General features: G+C 40.7%; 1 protein-coding gene across 5 annotated transcripts in view; it reads left to right on the forward strand.

Moving 5' to 3' along the window:
• The window catches only part of KCNAB1 (potassium voltage-gated channel subfamily A regulatory beta subunit 1), a gene marked incomplete at its 5' end in the record, with an annotated part of 429,450 nt that overhangs the window by 349,401 nt on the left and 56,409 nt on the right, over nucleotides 1–23,640 (forward strand). For 3 of the 5 annotated variants that reach the window (XM_081235013.1, XM_081235014.1, XM_081235015.1), the window contains 6 exons: nucleotides 552–589; nucleotides 5,308–5,387; nucleotides 7,572–7,616; nucleotides 11,218–11,262; nucleotides 13,657–13,700; nucleotides 20,990–21,076. In XM_081235013.1, coding sequence (XP_081091139.1) covers nucleotides 552–589; nucleotides 5,308–5,387; nucleotides 7,572–7,616; nucleotides 11,218–11,262; nucleotides 13,657–13,700; nucleotides 20,990–21,076 — 339 coding nt within the window. The remainder of the gene's footprint in view (nucleotides 1–551; nucleotides 590–5,307; nucleotides 5,388–7,571; nucleotides 7,617–11,217; nucleotides 11,263–13,656; nucleotides 13,701–20,989; nucleotides 21,077–23,640) is intronic. The other 2 variants (XM_081235016.1, XM_081235017.1) reach the window with 1 other exon arrangement.

Here is a 23,640-nt window from a genome sequence, read left to right on the forward strand (position 1 = left end):
GTAGCAGGTCATAAGAGAGAAGATGCTTAAGTGTCATCTCCTGGGGCTTGGAAGTAGGGACTGGAAGGACCCCTGAGAGGGTTCCTTTTGAAAGGGAATAGAGAACACAAAATAGAGTCCCTCACTGGAGGCAAAGAAAGGGAGAAATGTGACCCAAGGTCTTACCTTCATTTTCAGAACTGATAACTTCCTAGCTAAGCTGGAGCAAGAATGGGTGTGCACCGAAGTGGGCTTGGGGCTTCTTGCACAGCAGCATACATGGTCCTATGTCAGAAGAAAAAGAATTTAGTAGACAGGGCTGCCATTAGCATATACTGGGCCTTTGAATGAAGAAAAGGCATCCGGAGGGATGCAGAGGAATACAGATCCCTGTTGGGGAACTTAGTGACAGGAGGAGGATGGGCAGGACTTCAGCCCCCAAGTGCCCCTCATCCAAGTACCTTCATGAACAACCTACTGAAGTAGCCCTGATGTAAGAAAAAGTGTTTCCCTTAATGTGCAATATTAGAAAAATGATTATGAATCACATGCAAATATTTATTCTTTTCCAGGAACATGGGTGACATTTGGAGGTCAAATTTCAGATGAGGTGAGTTACTTTTGGCTTCCATTATGCTGATTGGAGAAAATGCAGAGCAAACTATTTTACAGTACAGTTCCTGGGATTCTGGCATTTTACAAGGATAATAGTTTAATCACAGGAAATGGCTAAGACTGACTTAAAGATTATTTTCCATTTTATCTTGCTTCTTGTATTTTTCACATTTAGACTATTAATAACCCTTGAAGCTGTCAGTCTATTGTAAGTGCAGTGCAGCCTCAATAATTAGAGAACAAACCAGTTTGGAATTAATATTTAGTAACTTAATGAAAATTTTATTGCTGGTGTGTGTGTTTTGTGTGTTTTAGCTTCACCTAGAGTGACCAACAAGTCCGAGTTTGCATCGTTTCCATTTTAATATCTCTCAGTCTTGGAAAAACTGGGACAGTTGGTCACCCTGGCTTGGGGAAGTTAATGCAACCTCTCTGTTCCTCATTTTCTCATATGCAAAGTGGGATGATAATGTTGACCTTGAAGATCTGTTGGAAAGATTAACCATGTAGGGTAGCAAACACACAATAAATGGGACCTATAATAATTGTATTTACTACAAAACTCCTTTAAACCTTCATTTACACATTCAGAGCAGTGCTTACCAAAGTAATATTCTTACCATTGCCTTTAACGATTACCTTCATGGCTTAAGTGAGCTATGCAGGCATTGAGTACCAACAGCTTCCCTGAGGAAACCCCCTCAGGTCCCTCCAAGCCTTTCTTGCCTTCCTCCATACCACTGAGGAGTCAGGGATAGTGTATTTGAGTGGATACACTCAGTGGGATCCAGCTCACTCTGCATTAACAATAGATTCGTTAACATTTCCCTTTACCAACAATTGCCACATCTGTAAAACACAGATGATGGCCCCTAAGATTAATGAAGGGCTCAGCCTGGTGCCTGGCCCAGGACAAGCCCTTTATAAGGGTAGTTCTTACTATCATTCCTAAGGAGATGCTTGGGGAGATAAAGGGTCTTTTCCACAACTCGCAAGGTCACCATGTTATTTAATAGATCCATAGGGAGGAGTCTTATCTGCATATTTTTATCTGTCTGAATTTCTGTTCCCAGTATTGGGCATAGGTCACCACAGAGAGCTTGTTGCAGAGGGGAGTCCTTGGGAAGCAGACCTCTGGTGGAAATTAGCATGCAGAACAGTTATCAGGAAGTCGGGCCATGATGCAGTCTCAGCAATGACCTCAGCTGACCCCATGGGGAGCTCTGAAGCTCAGATGGCCCTGAAGGGTTGTTCCAAGTTGGGGCAAGAGGAGTTGAGTGTTTATATCCCTTGTATGACCAGTCGCTGGATAGAGGCAGCCCTGGGAGGCAGGTCTGACCTTGGGGTAGGTGACTCTCTTTAGCCAGGTGCCTTCTGATGGCAGCATTCCTACGAGCTGGGGGAATAAGTCCTTGAGCTCTGAAGGAGGACCAGGGTGGTCATCACAGGGTCCACTCCAGGGCCCTCTGACTGGCATCAGGGAGGGTGAGTTGAGGAGGCACAGAGGCAAATCCACAGATATCAAAGCAATGGCTGCAGACGTTAATCAGATGCACCATAAATGACAAGGAAGGAAGGAGGTCTAAAGTTAATAATCCCCTGTATCTAGCATGTGCGTAACCTTTTACTGCCTGGTATGGTTTTTGGAGCAGAGAAAGACAAATACATCTTCCCTTTCGGAGCAGAAGGATCAACTGTAAGCATATTATTTCCCCCTTCATCTTTGCCCTCCCCTTGACAGTGTCTCCTTTCTGCTGCAGTGAGCCCAGCTTGCCCAGGTCAGAGTATGCAGGGCTGGCCTCTGATATAAATCATTTCAAAATTATGATTCTAAAAACTACACAGTAAAGCTGCTGTGAATGACTGCAGAGGCTCTCACCTCAAACGCAGACCAAATAGCAATTGTCCTTCCCAAGAGCAGCTGTGGCTTCCCCCCAGGGCCTGGCAGAGAGACTGCCAGCAAGGAGGAATGAAGGCACAGCCAGACCACAGTCACACCCATGGCTGAATTGATGGAGCTCAACTATTTCCATGTGGCAACGTAGGCACAAAGCAGATACAAATATGGGATCCCGGGATGAGCGCACTGTAATGTGCTGAGTGACATAATCATTAGTGCCACCTTGGGAGGTGGTGATGTCCCCATTACTGGGAGAGTTCAACCATTTATTGAATAGCCACTTGGCAGGAATATTATCGAAAGGGTTCAAACTGGAAACTAGATAACTCTGTGAGGTACCTCCCAAAGATGATTTGGCTTCATCATAAAACCAAGATAGATGTTACTCACGTGAATTATAATATTTTAAAATAATGATAAGAGTATATTACCATCTTATAGCACTTAATTTTTGGAGTTTTATTTATGTTTTCTCATCTGTGACATAGTTAAGCTTCCTTCATTTGCAGGTAACAGTAAACTCAACTGAAATTGGCTTAACCAATAAGGGAAAAAAATATTTTTACTTTTAAATTAGAAGTGCAGAGATAGAGCAGGCTTCCAGGTTGACTCATTCAGAGCCTCCACTCTATTTCCTAGTGATTCTCCTGACCCTGTGTTCCTTCGTATATCAACTTCATCCTCAGGTAGCAGCAGGAATTCTAGACCTCAGTTAGAATAGTAACTCCAGGGAAAGAGTGTCGCTTCTAGAAACTCTGCAAGCAAGTGTTCCCAGAAGTCCTCAGCCAATCTCCTCTCACATCTCATTGGCCCAGATGTGTCACATGACCTTCCCTGAACCATGTCAGGCCCACCAGGCCCCCCTTAGAGGGAGGTAAGGTCAGCTTCCCCTGAGACCTGTGGGCTCCCTAGGGGGCCTGAACAGAATCATCCTCATTTTACAGATAAAGAAACTAAAACACAGAGAGGTCAAATGATTTGCCCATGTTTATGTATCCAGTAAGTGGTACACTCAAGACTGGACACTGATCTTCTGACTTAGTTCAATGATTTCTTTTCATTATTCCACATTTGGATCTTCAAATCCCATGATTGGGAAACATCTCAGCAATCATTTAGTTCAATTCTCCATTCAGAATTCTCCATCTTATCTTAAAATTTCTCCCTAGGTAAGATTTATTATACACATTTCCCAGTCATAATCTACTAGTATGTCATGTGACATAACACAAGGATGATACACAATACAAGCAAGCAAAATAATTTCTAAAATATAGGGCATGGGACTTCCCTGGTGGTCCAATGGTTAAGACTCCATGCTTCCACTGCATGGGGCATGGGGTCGATCCCTGGTCAGGGAACTAGGATCCCACATACTGCACGGGCCAGCCAAAAATATTTTAAAAATTTAAAAATATATATATATGGCAGTCATGATGGAAAAACTATACTGTTCTTAACTTTTAACTTCTACTTAAGAGAAATGTCATAACGGTAGCAAATTTAAAGCAGTAATAACATTTTTGCTGCTATTATTCTAAAGGATTTGCATGGAGTCCATTGTGCTAGCCTGACAATTTTCTTGGTATGCCAATTTAAAAAACAACAGGAAAAGAGTTTATCTTGGAAATGCTGATGAAGCACCTTTAGCCCACAATGAAAAACATGATGGAAAAATCAATTTCAAATATTTGTGAGGTGTGTAATTTTTCAGTTGCCTAATAAGTCTATCAGCAAAATGAAAAAAATGTCCTTTCTCCAGTGTTGTTTATGGCTGTCCCTCCAGAGCCATCCCTCAAGGTGTGGTTTACAGCGATTCCCTGTGCTCTTCTGTCGCACTTGCCACTTGTGTTCAGCAGCACGCAGGAAGGAGCAAGGAGCTTGGAGGTCTTAGGCTGAACTGTGAGGCGCCGGTGCACTCACCCCCTCCTCTCCATGTAGTGTCAGTGCGGCTGGTGGTCGTTCTGTGATGGTGCCTGGGGTTGTGCGTGGCAGGAGCTTTCCAACAGTCCCAGCTCCATGTAACTTTTGGTTCATCAGTACAGTCTGCTAAGCCTCCAGGGAAAAAAGTCACAAGCTTTTAGGTCAGGAGTCACCCAGCTGCCAGAACCTACTGTCTTGGGGAAAAGAGAAAGAAGAGAAGTGAAGTCACCAGGGATATAAATGACCCTCTTGGTCAGTGAGATTGCTATGCCACAGAGCATGTTGTCAAACCACGTCTTCCAAGCAGAGTGAGAAACACAAGTCTCTCCATCTCACTGTGTTCCTGGTGGCTGACTTATCCCAGCGCTGAAGGAAATCCCTCAGTACCCAGTATAGGTCTGAGGGAAGCGATACTTTTACCCTATTCAGGCCGGTTGAATCTTCTTTTTTCTTCCTTTCTTTAATACAACTGAGAAAAACAAGAATGGTCAGTGAAATTTCCATGTTCATAAAGACCACCAGAGGATTCCAAGTTGCTTCACAGCTTTAGAAAGTATTTGGCTTTTACGACTGACCTTTTTTTTTTAACATCTTTATTGGAGTATAATTGCTTTACAATGTTGTGTTAGTTTCTACTGTATAACAAAGTGAATCAGCTATAGGTATACATATATCCCTATATCCCCTCCCTCTTGCGTTTCCCTCCCACCCTCCCTATCCCACCCCTCTAGGTGGTCACAAAGCACCGAGCTGATCTCCCTGTGCTATATGGCTGCTTCCCACTAGCTATCTATTTTACATTTGGTAGTGTGTATATAAGTCCATGCCACTCTCTCACTTCATCCCAGCTTACCCTTCCCCCTCCCCGTGACCTTTGCATCCTCTTGCAGGTTGCTGAACGGCTGATGACAATTGCCTACGAGAGTGGAGTGAATCTCTTTGATACGGCTGAGGTCTACGCTGCTGGAAAGTAAGTCAGTGCCTGATGTGTCTCTCAGGTGTCATTTCTGGAACCAAGAGACTCTGCCCAGACCATTGCTGACAAGGGTCTGTCCTCACCACACATGTTGATGCCGCTGCTTTTCTCCCTCCCTCTCCCACCATCACCAGAACTGGGGCTTTTGACCATCTCTGGGCCCCTCTGCCTACCTCTGGTCCCTATATGAAGAATGGACTGGAAACAATTGCCACATGAGGGGCAGAGGTGGTTGAGATCAGAGTGGTGGCAGTGGAGATCTATAAGTATTAGCTGAATGTAATTAACATAAGTGAGCAGATTCCAGCGTGGTGTTCCAAAGCTAGTCTCATAATTTAATAACCACACCTCGTAGTTCCTCAACCCCGAGGGAAATGGACACATTCTCTCTGCAGGGAAGCAGGGACTGCTTTTCCTGTTTGCAGGCCTGTCCCTCCACCGGGCATTACAGGTAAATCAGAGATTAAAGGAGGGACTCCCAAAGATGCCAAGAAACCCAATATCTTTTATAAGAGGACATTTCAGACCCCATTCTAAGGACAGAGAGCGCTGCAAAGAGGCCTTGCTTCTTTTGCTGGAGACGTCACAACTAGCTATAATCTTCTTATGGACCTGAGAGCAGGTTTGGGGCTCTAGGACAGGGCTCACTGCTAAGTCAGAACACATGGGTGCTGTGCCTTCAGGGTCCATGCCCTCTGTTCCTGCACAATAAGCACATTCAACAGAAGTGGAACGCCTTGGCCTCCTGCTATGAGCGTGGATGCAGGAAAGAAGCTAAACATCTGAACAGCTGCTTGAGCAGCTCTGCAATTTTTTAACAGGGCTGAGGAGTGTAATCACCTGTACGCCTAATTCCCCGGCTTCCAGGTAAGAATAACAATCAAACTGCTGAATCAGGTTCATCACTGCCTGATGAAAGTGCATTTTCCTAGCCTGGGTTTCCTCCTTTTCAAGGGCAGGTCTATGTTTAAGGACCATCAGGGAGGTTCAGAGCCCACATCCTTGATGTTTTCTATTGAGTCCAAGGAGAGAAAATACAATTGACGAGGCCTTGTTCCTTTCCACATCCTACCCTATCTCAGCGTTTTCTTCTTTTGTTAAATCCTGCTTATTACCAAATGGGCCTAAGGCTGAAAAAGGGGGAGTGATTAACAAGTCTTTTAGAGCTCTGTTTGTATTCCTGTTGTGAAGGATAATTGGTCCTGATTAATTATTGATTGATTGTCCGTGTGTAATGAGATAGGTTCCCACTGTGAAATGCAAGGTTGCAAGAGAGACTGGGGAAAGAACCCAGAAGTAACATTCAACACGTGTCTACTTGGGGCATGCCCCGCAGCTAACCCACCTCATGGTTTATTGCCAGGCTGTACACTTCAACAGAGACAGATGCTAATGGACAAAGTGCTGATTATATTGATGTCCCCATTCAAAAAGCCTGAGAGCCCACCTACTTCTTACAATGTTGGTCTGGCTGGGAGGAACCTAGAAGAAAGTTTTGGTCTCCTTAAGCTTGGGTCCCAGCTGGGGTAGGTGGAGGGGGAGAGGATGGTGAGGGTGTCTTCAGTATAACTCTCCACGACTGGTGTCAGCGGCAGGAAGGACACTTCCCTACGACTTCTTATATCCTCCTCCTATGACAACACTTGTCACTGGAACCCAGGACATTCTCTATGTGGGCTGCTGTATCTACAATCCTGGCTTTGGGACATCTAAAGCCACACATGGGTTCTTTTACCCTGCAAGATCACCTGGAGTCAGTATTTTCTGTCTGAAAAGCATGAGGTCTCATTGTCCTCCCCAGTCACAATCGGAGACCACAGCCATTAGAAAGAAACCCTTGACTCCCTTTGGATACCGCCAAGCAGGACAGTTATATATGGGATCGTTGGTTTAAGAACACCAAACTGCCAAGTGACTCTGCTGTTTCCTAGTATCAGGACCGCAGGCGGTCTCCTGCCAGTGTGTCAGGATTTGGCAGGTGCTTCTGGAATGCTCCAGGAGCAGGATTCCGCAGGCACAAGCAGAAACAGTGGAAACTGTGCTACCAGCCGAGAGCAGCTTCTATTTTCGGGACATGTAGGCATTGAGAGTTCGAACAAGGAGGCGATCTGGTGTTTTGGATTGACTCTTGCGTTTCCAGGACACTGTATCCTAAGACATTATCTGTTTCCCCTTCAGGGCAGAAGTGATTCTGGGGAGCATTATCAAGAAGAAAGGCTGGAGGTAATGCATTCACCATAATCATTTACTTGCCTTTAAAAAGACTATTGTTATCTTGTACCAGAGAAGAGAGAATAAAATAGCATGACAACTGACCAAAAGGTTGTCAAAAAAAAGTCAATTCTTAGTAAAGAAATGATTTACAGCACTTTGAAAATAAGTATTAGCTAGCTCATTACTTGTGCTTCAAAAATTATTGACTTGTCATTGATCACAATGAATTACCATGGGTTGAGCAGAGAATGTTCATGAGATATTTGTGCGTAAAAGAAAGTGGCATTTTCATGGTTTCTGACTGCCATTTGTGGTAATCTGGTGAAGGAAGCCAGCTGACAGAAAACTTAGTATCTCTACACACATATTTATGTTCATTGTTCATTTTATTAACTCTGGATGCAAAGAAATGATTAAACAAGAAACCCTTGGGATAAATATCCCAAAGCTTTCTTATCTGAACACAATTAGCCAGCATCTCTCCTGTGCGCTGGGAGCCCTATTATCTGGGCATTCAGGAAAATGCTTCATCTGCTATCCTTGAGGGGTCCTGTTGCATCCCATCACCTTCTGTAGCCAAAACCAGTAGTAACGAGTGATGCAATAGCGGTGGCAGGGTGGGGGGCCAACCCCCTCCATCTCAGTACACCTGTCAGCCCCAACAGCTACTTCTCCCCCAGCATGAGTACAGGATCAGGCCGAGTCCAGCCAAGGCCACCGGGCAAATCTGGAGTCCTCTTCTGCTCTGGTATAAGATCTGCTGACGGCCAAATAAATAACCATTCTATAGGACGAGTGGAAATGGAAACCCAGAAGTGTATGGCGATATGAACAAATAAACTTTGGTGACCTACTTTCTCCCTCTCCTCTTTGCCTACTCCAGGGACTGTAAGAGTGTGAAAAGAAAATTGTATTCAACCTTAAATACGGAAAAATATCCACATCCCCACCCAGTCCTCCACCTTGCCTGAGTCACCTTCCTACTCAGAATGTTGGCTCACCCATCACTGCTCAGATAGGACTGTATCACTTTCTTAGGGTGCTGTAACAATGTACTACAAACTGGGTGGCTTAAAACAACAGTAATTTATTCTCTCTGTTCTGGGGTCCAAAAGTACAAAATGAATATTTGGGCAAGGGCATGCTCTTTCTGAATCCTTCTTTGCCTCTTCCTAGCTTCTAGTGGTTGCTGGCCATCATTGGCATTCTGTGGCTTACAACTGCAGCTCTTCAACCTCTGCCTCTGGCTTCATATGGCATTCTCCCCTCGTGTTTCTGTGCGTCTTCTTATAAAGACACCAGTCATATTGGATAAAGGGCCCACCTTACTCCAGTATGACCTCATCTTAATTTAACTAATTACATCTGCAATGACCCTATTTCCAAATAATCTCACATTCTGAGGTACTGGGGGATAGGACTTTAACATATCTTTTGCGGGGGACACAATTCAACCTATAACAGAGACCTTGGAGATGAGTCCACTAATGTCCAGTGAAATCAACAGCGAGGTGTTGGCTGCCAGAGTACACCTGAGGATGAAGGGGAAACTTCAGTGCTGTAGTTCTCTTCCCCTCTGCATCCAGAGAATGTCTACTCATCACTCACCATACTTTGCAAAGCTTCTTCTATACATTTTGTAGAAAATAGATTAACATGCATCTTTCACAAACTGCCTTTCTGTCTTGCAAATAAAAACTCAAGCTATCCCCATGCTACAGAAAATTGATATCAGGTCATATCAGTTCACAGCTGCCCACCCGAGATTGCTGAAAAGATAAACCATAACATCACAGCATGGAGGCTACAAAAGCAGTTTCAACCAGCATCCTTGCCTACTTGTCCCAAGACCACCACTTGCTAGGTGCATTGTCCAGGGCAAGTTACTTCTCTTTTCTGAGGCTCACTTTCCCCACCTGTAAAATGGATGGCATAACTGTTCATGGAGTGTTGTGCTGATAAAGTGAGATAAGGTGGACAAAAAAATATTGAAAGCTGTGCTATATCAATGTGAAATACTCACAATATCATTCTTCATGCACTCAGAAGAATTGCTCTAGATGCCTCCGTGAGGTCAGTGATGATTCATCAGGTTGTTGTCTACTCTTGCTATTTGAACATAAATATTAGTGTGCACATCCATAGAGGCCAAACATTTTACAGAAAGCCTAATTTTGGAAAAATAAGTCTATGGTGGTCTAAGGATAGAATGTGCGGCCTTGGCAGGCCCAATTGCTCTGAATAATCCAGAGGGCTGCACTCATTTTTTTATCAGATTCCATCCAGAGCTTTGTGTTGAAGCTCTGAAAATGTTTGCTGAAGGAGACCCAACTCCCCTGTGGCAGATTGCTATTATACTACGTGTCACGAGGTTGATGGATTAACCTGGAAAGTGCATCAGCCCTTTTGGGGTGTGTAATCTCCAGATGCATATATTTGTAGACCTTCTGTTACAGTGATTCAAATTACTTTTCAGGGAATTAACTTCAGGGGGATGGGGTTACTGACATTTTCTACAAATTTTTCTTGTTGCAGCCAAGTTGTCATAGTTGTCACCGCCATTCCGCATTGGTTATCATTAATTATGCTAGGCTTTTATATCTGAGGGCCCCAGGCATCGACTCCACAGCTGAATTATAAATGCCTTGTTTCAAATACTCCTGAAGTTTGGTCTTAACCTTTGAATCTCAAATGCCTTTTTTTTCCTGGACCAGTTCAATTGAATTATGTACTTGGAGAAAGTAAATTACATTGAGATCTGCCTCCCAATTTTAAATTATATGACTATAGTTCTCAAGACATATTCATATTCCACAATCATAATGGTGCGATTGCATTTCCTGCCCTTGGGTGTGGTTTTGAGGAAGTAATGAATTTGCTGACAAGATTTCCACATTTCATTCCCTTAGGAATTAAGTGGTAAAACTTTGAGTTAAGGATTTTTAGGATTGTTTTTCTAAAATAACATTTCCATTTAATAAGACACTCAAAGAAATTTTATTCCTATTTATTGACTAAATTTATTCGTATTTCCATGCAGTCAGTTCTTTCCTGTGAATGCAATTGGTTGCATGACTCTTTCCAATTGGTTGGAAAGAGTCATAACTCAGAGACACTAAGGTCCATTGCCCTTGGCAGAGGGTGGATGTACCCCCAGGAAAGTTCATGCTCAGTCAACACTATGTCAGATGCTCGATGAGTGTTAGTTGGTGACTGTCTATTTGAGTTCCTAATGCAGTCCATGCTTTAAGTCTTCTTACTTACTCTTCTCACTTTCCTTTCTGACTCTCCATGCCTACCACTCACCTTTGCTTTACTACCACCCAATCACCTGTGTGTTGTCACAGCCCTCCTCCTCCTCATCTGGCCCCTCCAAGTAAAGTTCCCTTCCCTTCAGAACTCTTTCTCTTGGATCTGACTTCAAGTCCCCACTCATCAGCTTCCCTTTGTCCTTAGGTTTCAATGACATAAATGAACAAGTTTATCTCTTCACCAATTTCTTAAAATGTGAGGTACAATAAATTCTTTCTGGTGCTATAATAATAATATGACTCAGTACTATAACCAGCAATTTACTTACTGTTTCTCTGTGTGTTTGTTTAACATACAGGAGGTCCAGCCTGGTCATAACAACCAAACTCTACTGGGGTGGAAAGTAAGTTAAACACCTTTTATTTCCTTGACAAGAAACAACTAGTAGTTTGTGCTTTGATTCTTTTAGGCAACCATTTTACATCTAACATACTAAAATTAATTGGTTTGGAAAGAAAGATTTTTTTTTTCACTTGAAGGAAATAGCAATTAGCCTAGGATTCAATTTTAGCTAGATACCCCCAAAGAAGTTTAGTGCAAAGCATGTGGTCACTTGTTACTAAGTGATTCATGGAGATTTTCAAATACCAACATCATACTTAGAACCATTTCTAAAATAGAGTTCAAATTTCAGGAAAAGAAAATAAGCACATAGCATCACAGAAGAAAAGCTACTCAAATCTGCCAAAAACTCAGAGACTTCTACGGAAAACGATGATAAAAATATCTTGTCTGGCCCCACGTGTAAGTCTCTGATCATTTCTGCAGAGGGCTCTGAAAATGCTGATCAAAAGGACCATTTCATCAAAGAATAACAGGAAGCTGCCTGTATCACTCTCTGTCAGGCCAAATGAAAGAGTGGTCCTCTCTCTGTTGTGGGATGCAGAACAAATTTCACAGGATGAATTGGCTTCTGATGGGTCTACTGGTATTTGAACTGGTACTTATATTATTCAGCAGGACTTAGAAGACTGGCCTCTTTGTCAGACATGTGAGAAAACAGCAAGCTATTCCCTATTCTTTTTCATGGAAATCTCAGTGATCTCCATGGAGTTCTAACAAAAAACAAAGCAGGGCTTCCCTGGTGGTGCAGTGGTTGAGAGTCCGCCTGCTGATGCAGGGGACATGGGTTCGTGCCCTGGTCCGGGAAGATCCCACATGCCGCGGAGCGGCTAGGCCCGTGAGCCATGGCCGCTGAGCCTGCGCGTCCGGAGCCTGTGCTCCACAACGGGAGAGACCACAACAGTGAGAGGCCCGCATACTGCAAAAAAAAAAAAAAAAAAGCAAACACAAACAAACAAAACCTTATTTATTTCCCTATAATTAATAAGGAATCGTTAAAGATAAAATTGAAGGGGAATCTTCCAATCAAAATGTATATGTGTATACGCACACTCATATTTTAATGCTGATTTTGAGTTTGTTTATGATAAATAAATATGAAACTTAGATTTTTATACCTATTGTAGTCTATATGAAAATAAAGTCGCATGGTGCATATGAGAAACGTAGTTTTATATTGTGTATACTCTGACTCATGGTTCCATTGCCTGGTGCTGTTGTCTATGATTTAGTAGTACTGAAAACCTTGCCTATGATTTAGAGATAAACAGGAAATATGACAGTCTGAAAGAACCATTATGTAGTAGAGTACTACATACAGTATTATCTAATATACTTCTAAAAGATACAAAATCACCAAAGGCACATGATAAACTACTATGTTTTAAAAGGGGGTTGCTGGGACTTCCCTCCCTGGTGGTGCAGTGGTTAAGAATCCACCTGCCAATGCAGGGGACACGGGTTCGATCCCTGGCCTGGGAAGTTCCCACGTGCCGCGGAGCAACTAAGCCTGTGTGCCGTGCGCCACTAGTACTGAGCCTGTGCTCTAGAGCCCGCGAGCCAAAACCACTGAAGCCCACGTGCCTAGAGCCCATGCTCCGCAACAAGAGAAGCTACCGCAATGAGAAACATGCACACCGCAACAAAGAGTAGCCCCTGCTCACAACTAGAGAAAGACGGCATGCAGCAATGAAGACCCGACACAGCCAAAAATAAAATAAATAAAAAAAATTTTTTAAAAGGGGGTTGCCAAAGGTATTGGTGTTAAAGAAGTATTTCATCAGTACTTTAAAACTCAAGGACCACATTTCTTTCTAATTGGCTAGAGTCTGAGAATGGTGTGGGCAGGCAAAAGTCCATTAAATATTCATCTTCTTAGGAAACTAATTTAAGGAAGACTCGGTACATCACCTTTTAAAAGAAAATAGTTGTTTGATTTCTTTTGAAAGTCAAAAGTCACTTTCAGATATGCTTCCTTTCTCAGAAAACCAATGCTGTCAATAGCCCTACAGTCTTATAGTAAGCTCGCAAACTTACGTCAAGTTTTTGTTTTGTTTTGTTTTGTTTGGCTTGGGATTGGTTAAAAACAAGGTGGGAAGGTTGAGCCATGTGTCAAGTGTCAAATTATATATGGACAAGGTGTGCACAGCTGAGTTGTTATTTACGTGGTGCAATGACAGTGATGGTTAGTTTATCTCCTGGGGTCTCCAAAGAAAAGCCGCTACATGTGCTGCCCACCAGCCTTCTCTCCCCAGCCTGCAGTGGTGCAGAATTTGCTAAGAACAGGGAATACCATTAACAACTCAGTCTAGAATGATTGTTCTGTCCTTTTGAAACAGTGATTTTTAAAAAAGCACACCTCCACTCAAAGTCATTTGCTTCTTTTTCTTGTCAGAGCTGAGACGGAGAGAGGGTTGTCAAGAAAACATATTATTGAAGGTAAGTATTGCTTCCATTTTATCTTTGTGAGCTGCCGATTCAAGAAAGGTATCAACCAAACAAGTTCAAAACACATTGGAAGGGGAAAAAAATTCTCTATGAAAAGAACCACAATCAACCACGTTTCTTCCTGGGGTTGAGTGTGGGGAGTGTAGTGATATAGAGGGCAAAATGAAAACTCAAAAGAAAAAGACTGGATCCTCTAGAACTCTTCTCTTTTACAGCTATGCTAATGTTAATAAAGCACTTCTGTAAGATTTTTTTTAAACTTTTTGAGATATAATTTATATACCATAAATGTTTACCCATTTAAAATATACAATTCATTGATTCTGAGAATAATTACAGAGTGTTCAATCATCATCATCATTTGATTTTAAAACACCTTCATCTCCCCTTGTACCTACTAAGAGTCACTTCTTATCCCCTCCTTACCCACAGCCCAAGCAACCATTAATTTACTTTTGTCTCATTTCATACACATGAGATCATACAATATGTAATATTTTGTGACTGGCTTCTTTCACTTAGCATAAAGTTCATCCATGTTGTAGCATGTATCAGTACTTCATTCCTTTTTGTTACCAAATAAAATTCCATTGTATGAGTATACCACAGTTTGTTTATCCAATCATCAGTCGATGACATTTGAGTTTTCACTTTTTGACTATCATGAATAATGCTGCTTTGAACATCTGTGTACAAGTTTTTATGTGGACATATGTTAAGACTACTATGCTTTTTTTAAAGGAGCATCTATGCATTAAAAAAAACTGGTGGAAAGTTACTACTAGGTAATTGATTCACAGTGCCATTGCTTTTGCAATGGTACTCAAAAATGGTATCATTTAGAAATAAACAAGAAATAATACAGTCTCCAAGATCTATTATGTAGTAGAGTACTGGTACTCTACTGTGAGGATTATGAGAATTGTGAGGAATTTTTTATTTATTTCTTGCTTGTCTATATATTACAAAAATTTTATGCTTCTACATTTTGCAATAAAGGAAAAATGTTAAAAGGGGCTGCCATATGTTTCTAACATCTTTACACTAGTTCCTGAACAATTCCATAAAAATTCAAGATTTTTATAACTTTAGATTCATAATTAATCATTGAGACAAATGATTCTCCATTTTAAAACTAATTTCATTTATGAAATACCAGAGTCACCCAAAACATAAGATGTACTCTAATCCCACTACTTTGAAAATAAATGTAGTTAAAGAAGTAAATTCCTCCCTTTGGTCACCTCATCTCATTCCACAGTTTGACAATACAGTGCATAGCCTGCCCTACTTTTCCCTGTAGTTTCACTGACTTATCTATCTACCTGTACACACTTACTTATAAATACAAAAATGTATGTATTAATCACTAACTGGTTTTTAGTATAGTTGTAGGTATCTGGGCTTTGAAATCAGAAAAACATTGGTTCAAGTTCCAACTCTTGTCATTTATGAGCTGGGGGACTTTGTGCAAGTTACTTAACCTCACTCATCCTGATCTCCTGGACTCTGAGATGGGCTATCAATATCCTACCTCACAAGGCTACTATTCAGGGATTGAACTTAGATTGTTCACATTGAGCACAGTGTCTGTCATATAATAAGCACTTAATAAATGTTATTTTTGTCATCATCACCATCATCATCGTTCTTAATAGTGTAACTACCAGTCTTCTTCCTATGGATAAGGACACTAAGTAAGTAATATTCTGAGGCTGCCACAATGAATGACCACATTCTAGCTCTTGAGAAAGCTTGCAAACTCCTTACCCAAACAAAATCCCTCCTCAGGTCATAGTATCCAATTTGACATTGTACAGTCAAACCCAGCCTGCCTCCCCAAACTGTTACCATTCCTGCTCTAGCATTTGCCCCATGACTTGTGTCATCTACCACAAAGTTTGTCAAACAGAAAAAATCCAAGTCTTTGGCTTGTGTACCAAGCTGAACAAACATGGCAGGAGTGTGCTGCCTAGAAAGTTCTTGTTTTTCTTTTCTTTTCTTTTTGATCTAATTGATTCAAAAAGAGATTCAGATATTGATTTACACTAGCTATATCAACATAGAAATAGAAAAATTGATGAGAAAAAGAATGGAGAAGTTGTGCTACTGTGCTTTTCACTGAATCTCTATTGCTTTAATATTTACCAGTGTGTATTCATAATTTCAGAACTCTCCTTTTTAAGTCAGTTTTCTTCAAGCCACATACAACTCAATAGAAATAAAATTCTCTCCCCTTTTAAATAACTCAGAAATCCTCTTGGGAACTAATCTCTCAGGATGGATAAAGCAGTTCAGCTGAAATTCAAATTGACCCAGATTCAAGCTAACACAAAATTTCAAACTTTTGAGGTTGAAGAAGAATTGGGATCAATTATTATGTTGTTACTGTTGGTGGTATTTTGCAGTTTATAGTTTCAGCCAAAGACAAAAATACTTATGACTGCAAGAGAGTCAGCTCAAAGGATATTTCTAGGCAGGCTGAAATTAGGGAATTGAGCGAATTTTACAGAAAAAAAGAAGTGACATGAGATTTCTAGACCCAGAATAAATTTTGAAAAAGTTTACAGATCATTATCCTCAGGTTTCATTGGATTGGTACTTGGCCTGTGATGAGGATGACCTTATTCAACATTGGAGTTTCATATGCACATTAAATTTGAGAAGCACTGTTAAAGAATGAGACAGAAGTCCAATTCATGTAGAGTTCAGGCCACTTGTGTGCTGGGTGACCTTGGCCACCTGAGTTAGTTTTTAGAGTGTAAAATTAGCCTGATTTGGGCATAATGCAATTTTGAAAAAAGCCATATGAAAGACCTTTTCAGCGAGCCCAAAGTCCTTGACTTAGATCCAGCTAGAAACAACATTCTCCTTAGATTCATAAGGAGGGAGTAGAAATTTCACTAATAGGTTTATTATATTCATTTGGGAATCACAAGATCCTCTCAGGCTCTGAAAGTCTATTTATCCATTCAGCCATTCCACAAACATTCATTAAACCCAAATTTGTGCCAGTGTTAAAATTTAGCAGATCAAAGCTCTTTAGTATCTAACATGAAAGAATGGAAATAGTTTGGTAAGTCAAATTGTAAGCTTAAGTAAATTGTTTCTATGCTTTTATAGGCAAAAGCTGTGTTTAAGTCTGTATTTGCCTTTCAGGTAAACAACAGTTTTGTTATGTATTCAATACACAAACCCACTGTCCTTGTTTTAGGAGGAGGAGAGGAAAATAATCTGAGAAAGCTCTGCTTGAAACTTTTTAATGAATGGCAAATATTAAACCCTCCTATCTAAACTTTTTAAAAAAGAGACAATTGATGATTTTTCAATTAAAGAATAAATTTCTTAACAAATGGATTCACCACAGGATTCCTTCCCAGTGCACCACATTCATGATAAACTGAACTCACCCACCCAAAACAATCATGTTTCATAATGGGAGGTGTAGCCAGTTATATTATTCTAACGCAGGGCAGTCTTTATAAAAAGAAGCATGTCTCAAATCATGACTGAGAGGTCTGCTGAGAAGAAGCTGGAAAATTATATTGGGAAGCAGTGTACATTATTTAAGGCAACATTTTTTTTCTAGCCTGATCGGAAAACAAATATGCCGTAGGGGTAGAAGATGATGACACAGCATATTTGAAGAGAACGTTGCAGAATTTCCAAAGTACTTGTGGCCTTGTTTCTACAGAGTTAAATCTGCAACAATGAACACATGTTCCACCTCTAACCCTGCCAAACTGCTTAACATCTGGAATGAACATATTCCTTTAGACGCCTATGAAATAGGCTTAAATTGAATCAATTTTTACCTTACGAACAATAGAGTTTCTGTTACACTTCAGAACCTAAAAGAGAGATTAACTTAGATTTCTTTTTACTATAATCACTTGAAAGCTATTTTCTTTACATAATTTATTCTCCTGTGGACTTTTGAGGACTTGCCAGTTAACATCTAGACATCTCCTCAAGAGCAGGGAACATTTCTCCTGCTTCTCCTGTCTTCACGCCCACAGACACTGGGTTAGCACCAAGGGACAGACTAATGTCAAAAGTGCCTTCAGCAAGTACATTCACTGCACGGGATCACTTACCTCCTTAGGTCATGGATGCCCCTCTGGAGCCAAGGTTAATGCATTTTTGCACATCTACTTAAACTTAAAAACAATACTTGGCCCCAAGCCAATGCTCAACAAACATTTGCTAAGTAGAGGTAGAATATGACTATTTGTTTATTGGAGATAAACCCTAAATAGCTCTCAAGGAGACACTTGTCAGCATGTGTTTATGTTGTTACAAGATTAAAGCATCCAAATACAAAAAGCCAGGACTACCTGATTTGTTTTGTAGTCACATGAAAGATCAAAACAGAAAGACCATCCAGCTCCATTTGTCTGTGGACGGATAAGTCTACTAAGGTCCAAAGAGGCTAAGAGACTGGCAAAGTCATTGAAGCCAGTGCGCTTTAGTACCCTGGATCCCAAGGCCTGTGCCCCACCTGCATGAATGCCAGACTGGTCCATCCAGCTGTCAAGAGCTCCGTGGGGTTGACTGATGTGCTGCTCAAACCCATCATGGCTCCCACCACCACCACCAATCTGCTTCTCCCATGACTTTCTCATTTACTAACAGTCACTTAACTTCTCAGGCCAAAAGTCTAAGAGTCCTTCTCGATACCTGTACCTCCACACTCTATATTCAGCACACCAAGAGTCCTCTTATTTCCACCTATACAACTTGTCCCGAGTTTGAACACTTCTCATCAACTTTGTCCAAGCGTTGTCTATACAGTGACCTCCTCACTGGACTCCCCTCCCTGCTGTCACTCTTACCCCTGAAGGTCATTGTCAGCAGGCCAAGTGATCAGTTCAGAACACAAATCTGATAGCATCGTTTCCCCAACTTAACTCCATTTCTTTACCTCCCAGCCCCTCACCAATGTCCTTCCATCTCACATAGAGTAAAATCCAAAATTCATGCCATGGATTACAAGACTTTATGTGATTGAGATTTTCAAAGTGAGCAGACAGTGTCTCTTAGGTGCACAACCTCCTTTTACTCCACTTCAGAGTCAGAGTAGAGACCTGGTGGATCACTGATAGGATGCAACACAACATTTCTTATATTCTCACATGAATACTCTTGAATCTTGGCCTAAATATCAAGAAAAAAGGCTTTCCAGAGAAAGAATCGAGAGATGAGGAATGACTGAATACAATGAGACTGTCATTCTATCAAATCCATGTCATTATTTATGGGTGCATACTATTACCTTGAACTATGAACCTATGCCAATAGATGCTCTCAGTATGTACTGTTTGCTCCCTGGAGAAAAATACCATGTCCATGCATCTTTAAGCCCCCAGAGCCCAGCACAGTTTCAGATCAAATTGGAACTCAGTGCTTGCTTATGGCATGGAAGAGGAAAGGACTTATGTTGTGACTGATCACACTGCATTCCAACAGGTCAGAGTTAGTCATAGCTCCTTCTAATTTCTCTCAGCCCACACTGAGCTGTTCAGAAGAGCACAGAGGGAGAGTGCCATCATCAGAAAGGAGGACACTTTGTTTCCAGTGCCAGGCATGGGCCAGAACTGTCACTAAATGTCTCTCTTTAAAACCAGGAGGTCCAGTGAAAATCTTTGGCATCTAGTCTTTGGCACTGTTCATCCTGAGTCTTTCCAGATGTGAGCGCCACTGTTATAACTACCACACTTCTATAGACTGTTGCACTTACCAAGTGCTTGCCAACTGATTTTATTTGCTGTCTGGAGCAGCGATTCTGAAGGTTGTAAGTATTGTTATCTCCACTACAGGTTAGAGAACTGAGTCACACACAAAAAGGTCAAATAACCCAAGTGGGATCACATGCTAGAGTACAGATTTCCAACCCTTCAGACCTTGGGATACCCTATTATTGTTTGCTTAATTATCTTTTCCTCTCCTTACCTCCTCCATACACACAGCTGCTTCCAAAGGTGGCTCATATCATAGTGCTTTTTAAGCTGAATTTAATTTCAAGATGCCCATTGAGATAGCTGGTAATACCCCAAGCCTGAAAGTCACTGGTTTTTTAAGAACAGGCATTAGACCTTACAACACCTGTCTGCCCTAATCTCTTCATCAGTGCTTCTTTTAACAAGCTACCATCACAGACAATCCTTTCTCAATTAATGAAAAAATATTTCCGGAACTGTATTCAAGCACTCCATCTTCCTGTCAGACAAGTAATTGTGGCTGGCTGATAAGCCAGTTCGAAAAATCAAATTTAAATGAGCCAAATTTAAATTTATAAGAGCCTCATTTAACATGCAATTAATTTTATGCCTATAATAAAAAGAAAAAAACCCTCAGTCTTCCTGTGGAATTAAATAGGCTGATAAGGAAATGCTGTGTGCCTCATAGAAATGAGATAAAATAATTCTTGAACACTGTCATCCTTTTGGTTGCATAATACTATATACAATATGTTCTGTCTCAGGGAAGTATTAATTGTACTGAAATTAAATATTTTTTTGTGCATAATCATAGGAATGTGACTCAGTGGTTAGGGTTGAGACATAGATTATTGGCTCCAGATTTTTTTTTTTTTAAGCTCTCACTCTCTCCTTTATATTACCCCTTAAATCTTTAGGGCTTCTAGTGTTTTTGTTTCTTCTCAAAAGAATGAGGAATAATAGAAACGGTAGGGCTCAACTATATTTAAGGTTCTTCGAACTTTTGTTTTAATTAGTAAAATGTTGAGCAAAGCCTTCATTTGCCAACCCTTTTATTCCTATTAAAGCCCATGTGTACATTAAGATAGGGTTATCAGTCACTTATTTATGACTTACACCATTTTAATGTTTTTGATATGCAATAAATATATCTCCATCCCATTATAAACCCATTAAATAATTCAAAACATGACATTAACTTGCATTTTTCAAGAAGAAAGAAGTTAAACTCAGGCTGCTTTTTATTCTAAACTTTGCTTCTAGACACAGCCACACAGGAGCCACCGTGAAAAGTCATTACCAAGTGTGGATTTCCGGTGGAGCACTAATACCATTGAGAAAGTTCTAAGGCTTTTCTTTGCTGGGGACAACGTCAGCCCTTGATATATTTTTTAAAGGTTCTAGGGGCCAGTGAACACATCACAGTATTCAATGTCTTTTTTGAAACTAATCCAATGCTTTTTCTTTTTTAAAGTAAATTCTTGAAGGAAACCAAGCTTCAACTATTTCTAATAGTGCTCATATTTAGATTTTTTGAGGTTTTCCTGCTTCTGTTCCCAGGACTGAAGGGCTCCCTCCAGAGGCTGCAGCTTGAGTATGTGGATGTAGTCTTCGCAAATCGACCAGACAGTAACACCCCCATGGAAGGTGAGTGAAGAAATTTAATAAAAGACGCTAGAGGTATTGATTCTAGCTTGACGACTTATTCCACTCACAGTAGGAAATGAAATATATTCAGACTGATTTGACTGAATGTGAAAAATAAAAACCTTTCCAGTTGATGTCTTTCAGCCTCAATTTTTACCCACAAAGTCAGTGCTCCGCATCTTGCATCTTCATTAATTTTTAAGCAGTTGCAGGCACTGGGAGTGTGGCTCCTACCATTACAGTGCTCACTTTCTCCAGGTTCGTTTCACTTCTGTGATTTTATCAACTAAAACAATAAACGTAATTGGAAGGGGAGTTTATAACCCAGCCATCATTATTTTGGAGTGAGTTCTCTGAGGGTCTTCTTACTTTATAATGACTCTAGGTCAGATTAGTCTCCAATCTGTGGTGATAAGTGCTGAGTGCTACCATGAGCAGAGGCTTTACAGGAGCAACTACTTGAAAATGTGACTCTTCGTTGCAATCTGGTTTTTGATTCTCAAGGAGCTGCAATATTTTATCCCCATTGTGTTAACAACTGTTTAAAGACAATTTAAGTATCTCCCTGTGGAAGCTTTCAGAATGTTCCTAAAACCAGATTTTCTTCAATCTGCATTTATTTACAGAAACTACCTAGGATGATTGAAGATAGTTTAGGAGGAAAATTTTAAAAGAAGGTTCTAGTTAATTGAGATTTATAATCATATGGATTATCATATACCTGAGGTGAATGAGAATGAAGATATTTGGGAAAAAGAAGGAAAAAAGTAATGTTTTGGTTATTTGAGGTTTACTATATGACATGGATTTTACAAATTTTTAAAGAATTAGAATACTTGACAAAAAATTACACTAAGGTAAATTTAGTTTTGATGATTCAAAAGGTAGTTCAGGATCTTGTGATAAATCAGGTTCTGTAAAGGTTTGTTCTTGCTAGAGGGTTATAGAAGTTATGGAAGTTATAAATGATTGCAGTATATATAAATATTTCTGTAGCCTGCATTTCTGAAAATAAAAGTTGTGGAACCTATTTTCCTTGCTATTTATGTCTTTCTCAACCACAGAGAAATGGTTAAAATATATATTTATATATCTAATTTTCTCCTAGAGTTTTCTGCTTTTTTTGATTTGAGTAAATTAGGAGTTTATTATAAAGCAATATCAGTGTTGGAAATTCATAATAAGAAATTATCCATGGAAATGACATAAAATGCATATTTTTCTCAAAGCAAAGAATAGGTGTTTTATAAAGCAAACCATAAACATTTTATTAGTGTAAGAAGTGCTTATTGCAAGGATAATATGATGTCACACTATTCTCAATGCCACATTAAAACAGAGCACTGAAGCTATCGCGTGAGCACAATTGTCAAGTAAAATGCCATTCAGTGGCGGCTGTGAAAGACTGAAATTGCTTCCCATTTTAAGTGCCTAGTGACTGTTTTCCTCTTTGGAAAAATGTCCTTTGCAATTATGCTATGTACAGGAAAGAAGAACATCTGGGATTTTTCAGCATCTTTGTTTTTTTTTTTTTTTGGCTCATTTTCCCCATTCTACCACTATCTTTAATCTGAGGGATATAATATACAAGTCTCTAAAACAGAAAACATTATAATTTGCATTATATACCTACAGAAGGAGAAAATTCTGAGTTAGGAACCAAACTATGTGATACTGATAAGATAATGGTATCTCTTATATAAAGACTAATTATGTGTTGACATTTATCAGAAGGGAGCTTCAAAACATAGAAAACAAAAACCAGATTGCTACCTGATAGAATGTATAACTGCAGCATTAACCAGTCTCCACTGGAATCAGAGAATATTTACATTTTCTCTGAGTTTCTTACAAAAAATACCACAAAGCGGAATAGGCAGCTGGGTTTTTGGGGGTTTTGGGGGAGTTTTTTGCGGTACGTGGGCCTCTCACTGTTGTGGCCTCTCCCGTTGCGGAGCACAGGCTCCAGACACGCAGGCTCAGCGGCCATGGCTCACGGGCCCAGCCGCTCCGTGGCATGTGGGATCTTCCCGGACCAGGGCACGAACCCGTGTCCCCTGCATCGGCAGGCGGACTCCCAACCACTGTGCCACCAGGGAAGCCCAGGAAGCTGTTTTATCATGAGTCATTGTCCAAGTTCAGAAGTCTAATGAAGGGTGTCAAATAGAGATTTGTACTTGTTGATAAGGTCAAGAAACATGGCATTTCAAAGCTCTGCAGCAACCAACCTCCTTATGCTGGAATGTAGCCTGCTCTCTCCCACCCCCAGCAAAGGGAGATCCACTCCTGGCTGGCAAATAAGACTCCGAGGCTTATTCCTCTGGGATGACTTAGCAGGTTCACACTACAGGCAAGTCCCCATGTAGGACTTATTCCAGATTGAAATAGTTTCCCTGTGATGTCTCCCTAGCTTTGCAGAAAATGTGTATCCTCAAACAATATACTTATTTGTTCCAAGGTGAGCCAGATGGGAGGGCCAGTTTGGTATTAGTCTCTAGAAACTCATTCTCTACATTTAGTCTTTCCTTCTTTACTGTAACAGAGGAAAGGACTGATCTGGGCAA

This window comes from Mesoplodon bidens (assembly GCF_964165515.1).
Source record: "Mesoplodon bidens genome assembly, chromosome: 5".
Classification (NCBI taxonomy): domain Eukaryota; kingdom Metazoa; phylum Chordata; class Mammalia; order Artiodactyla; family Ziphiidae; genus Mesoplodon; species Mesoplodon bidens.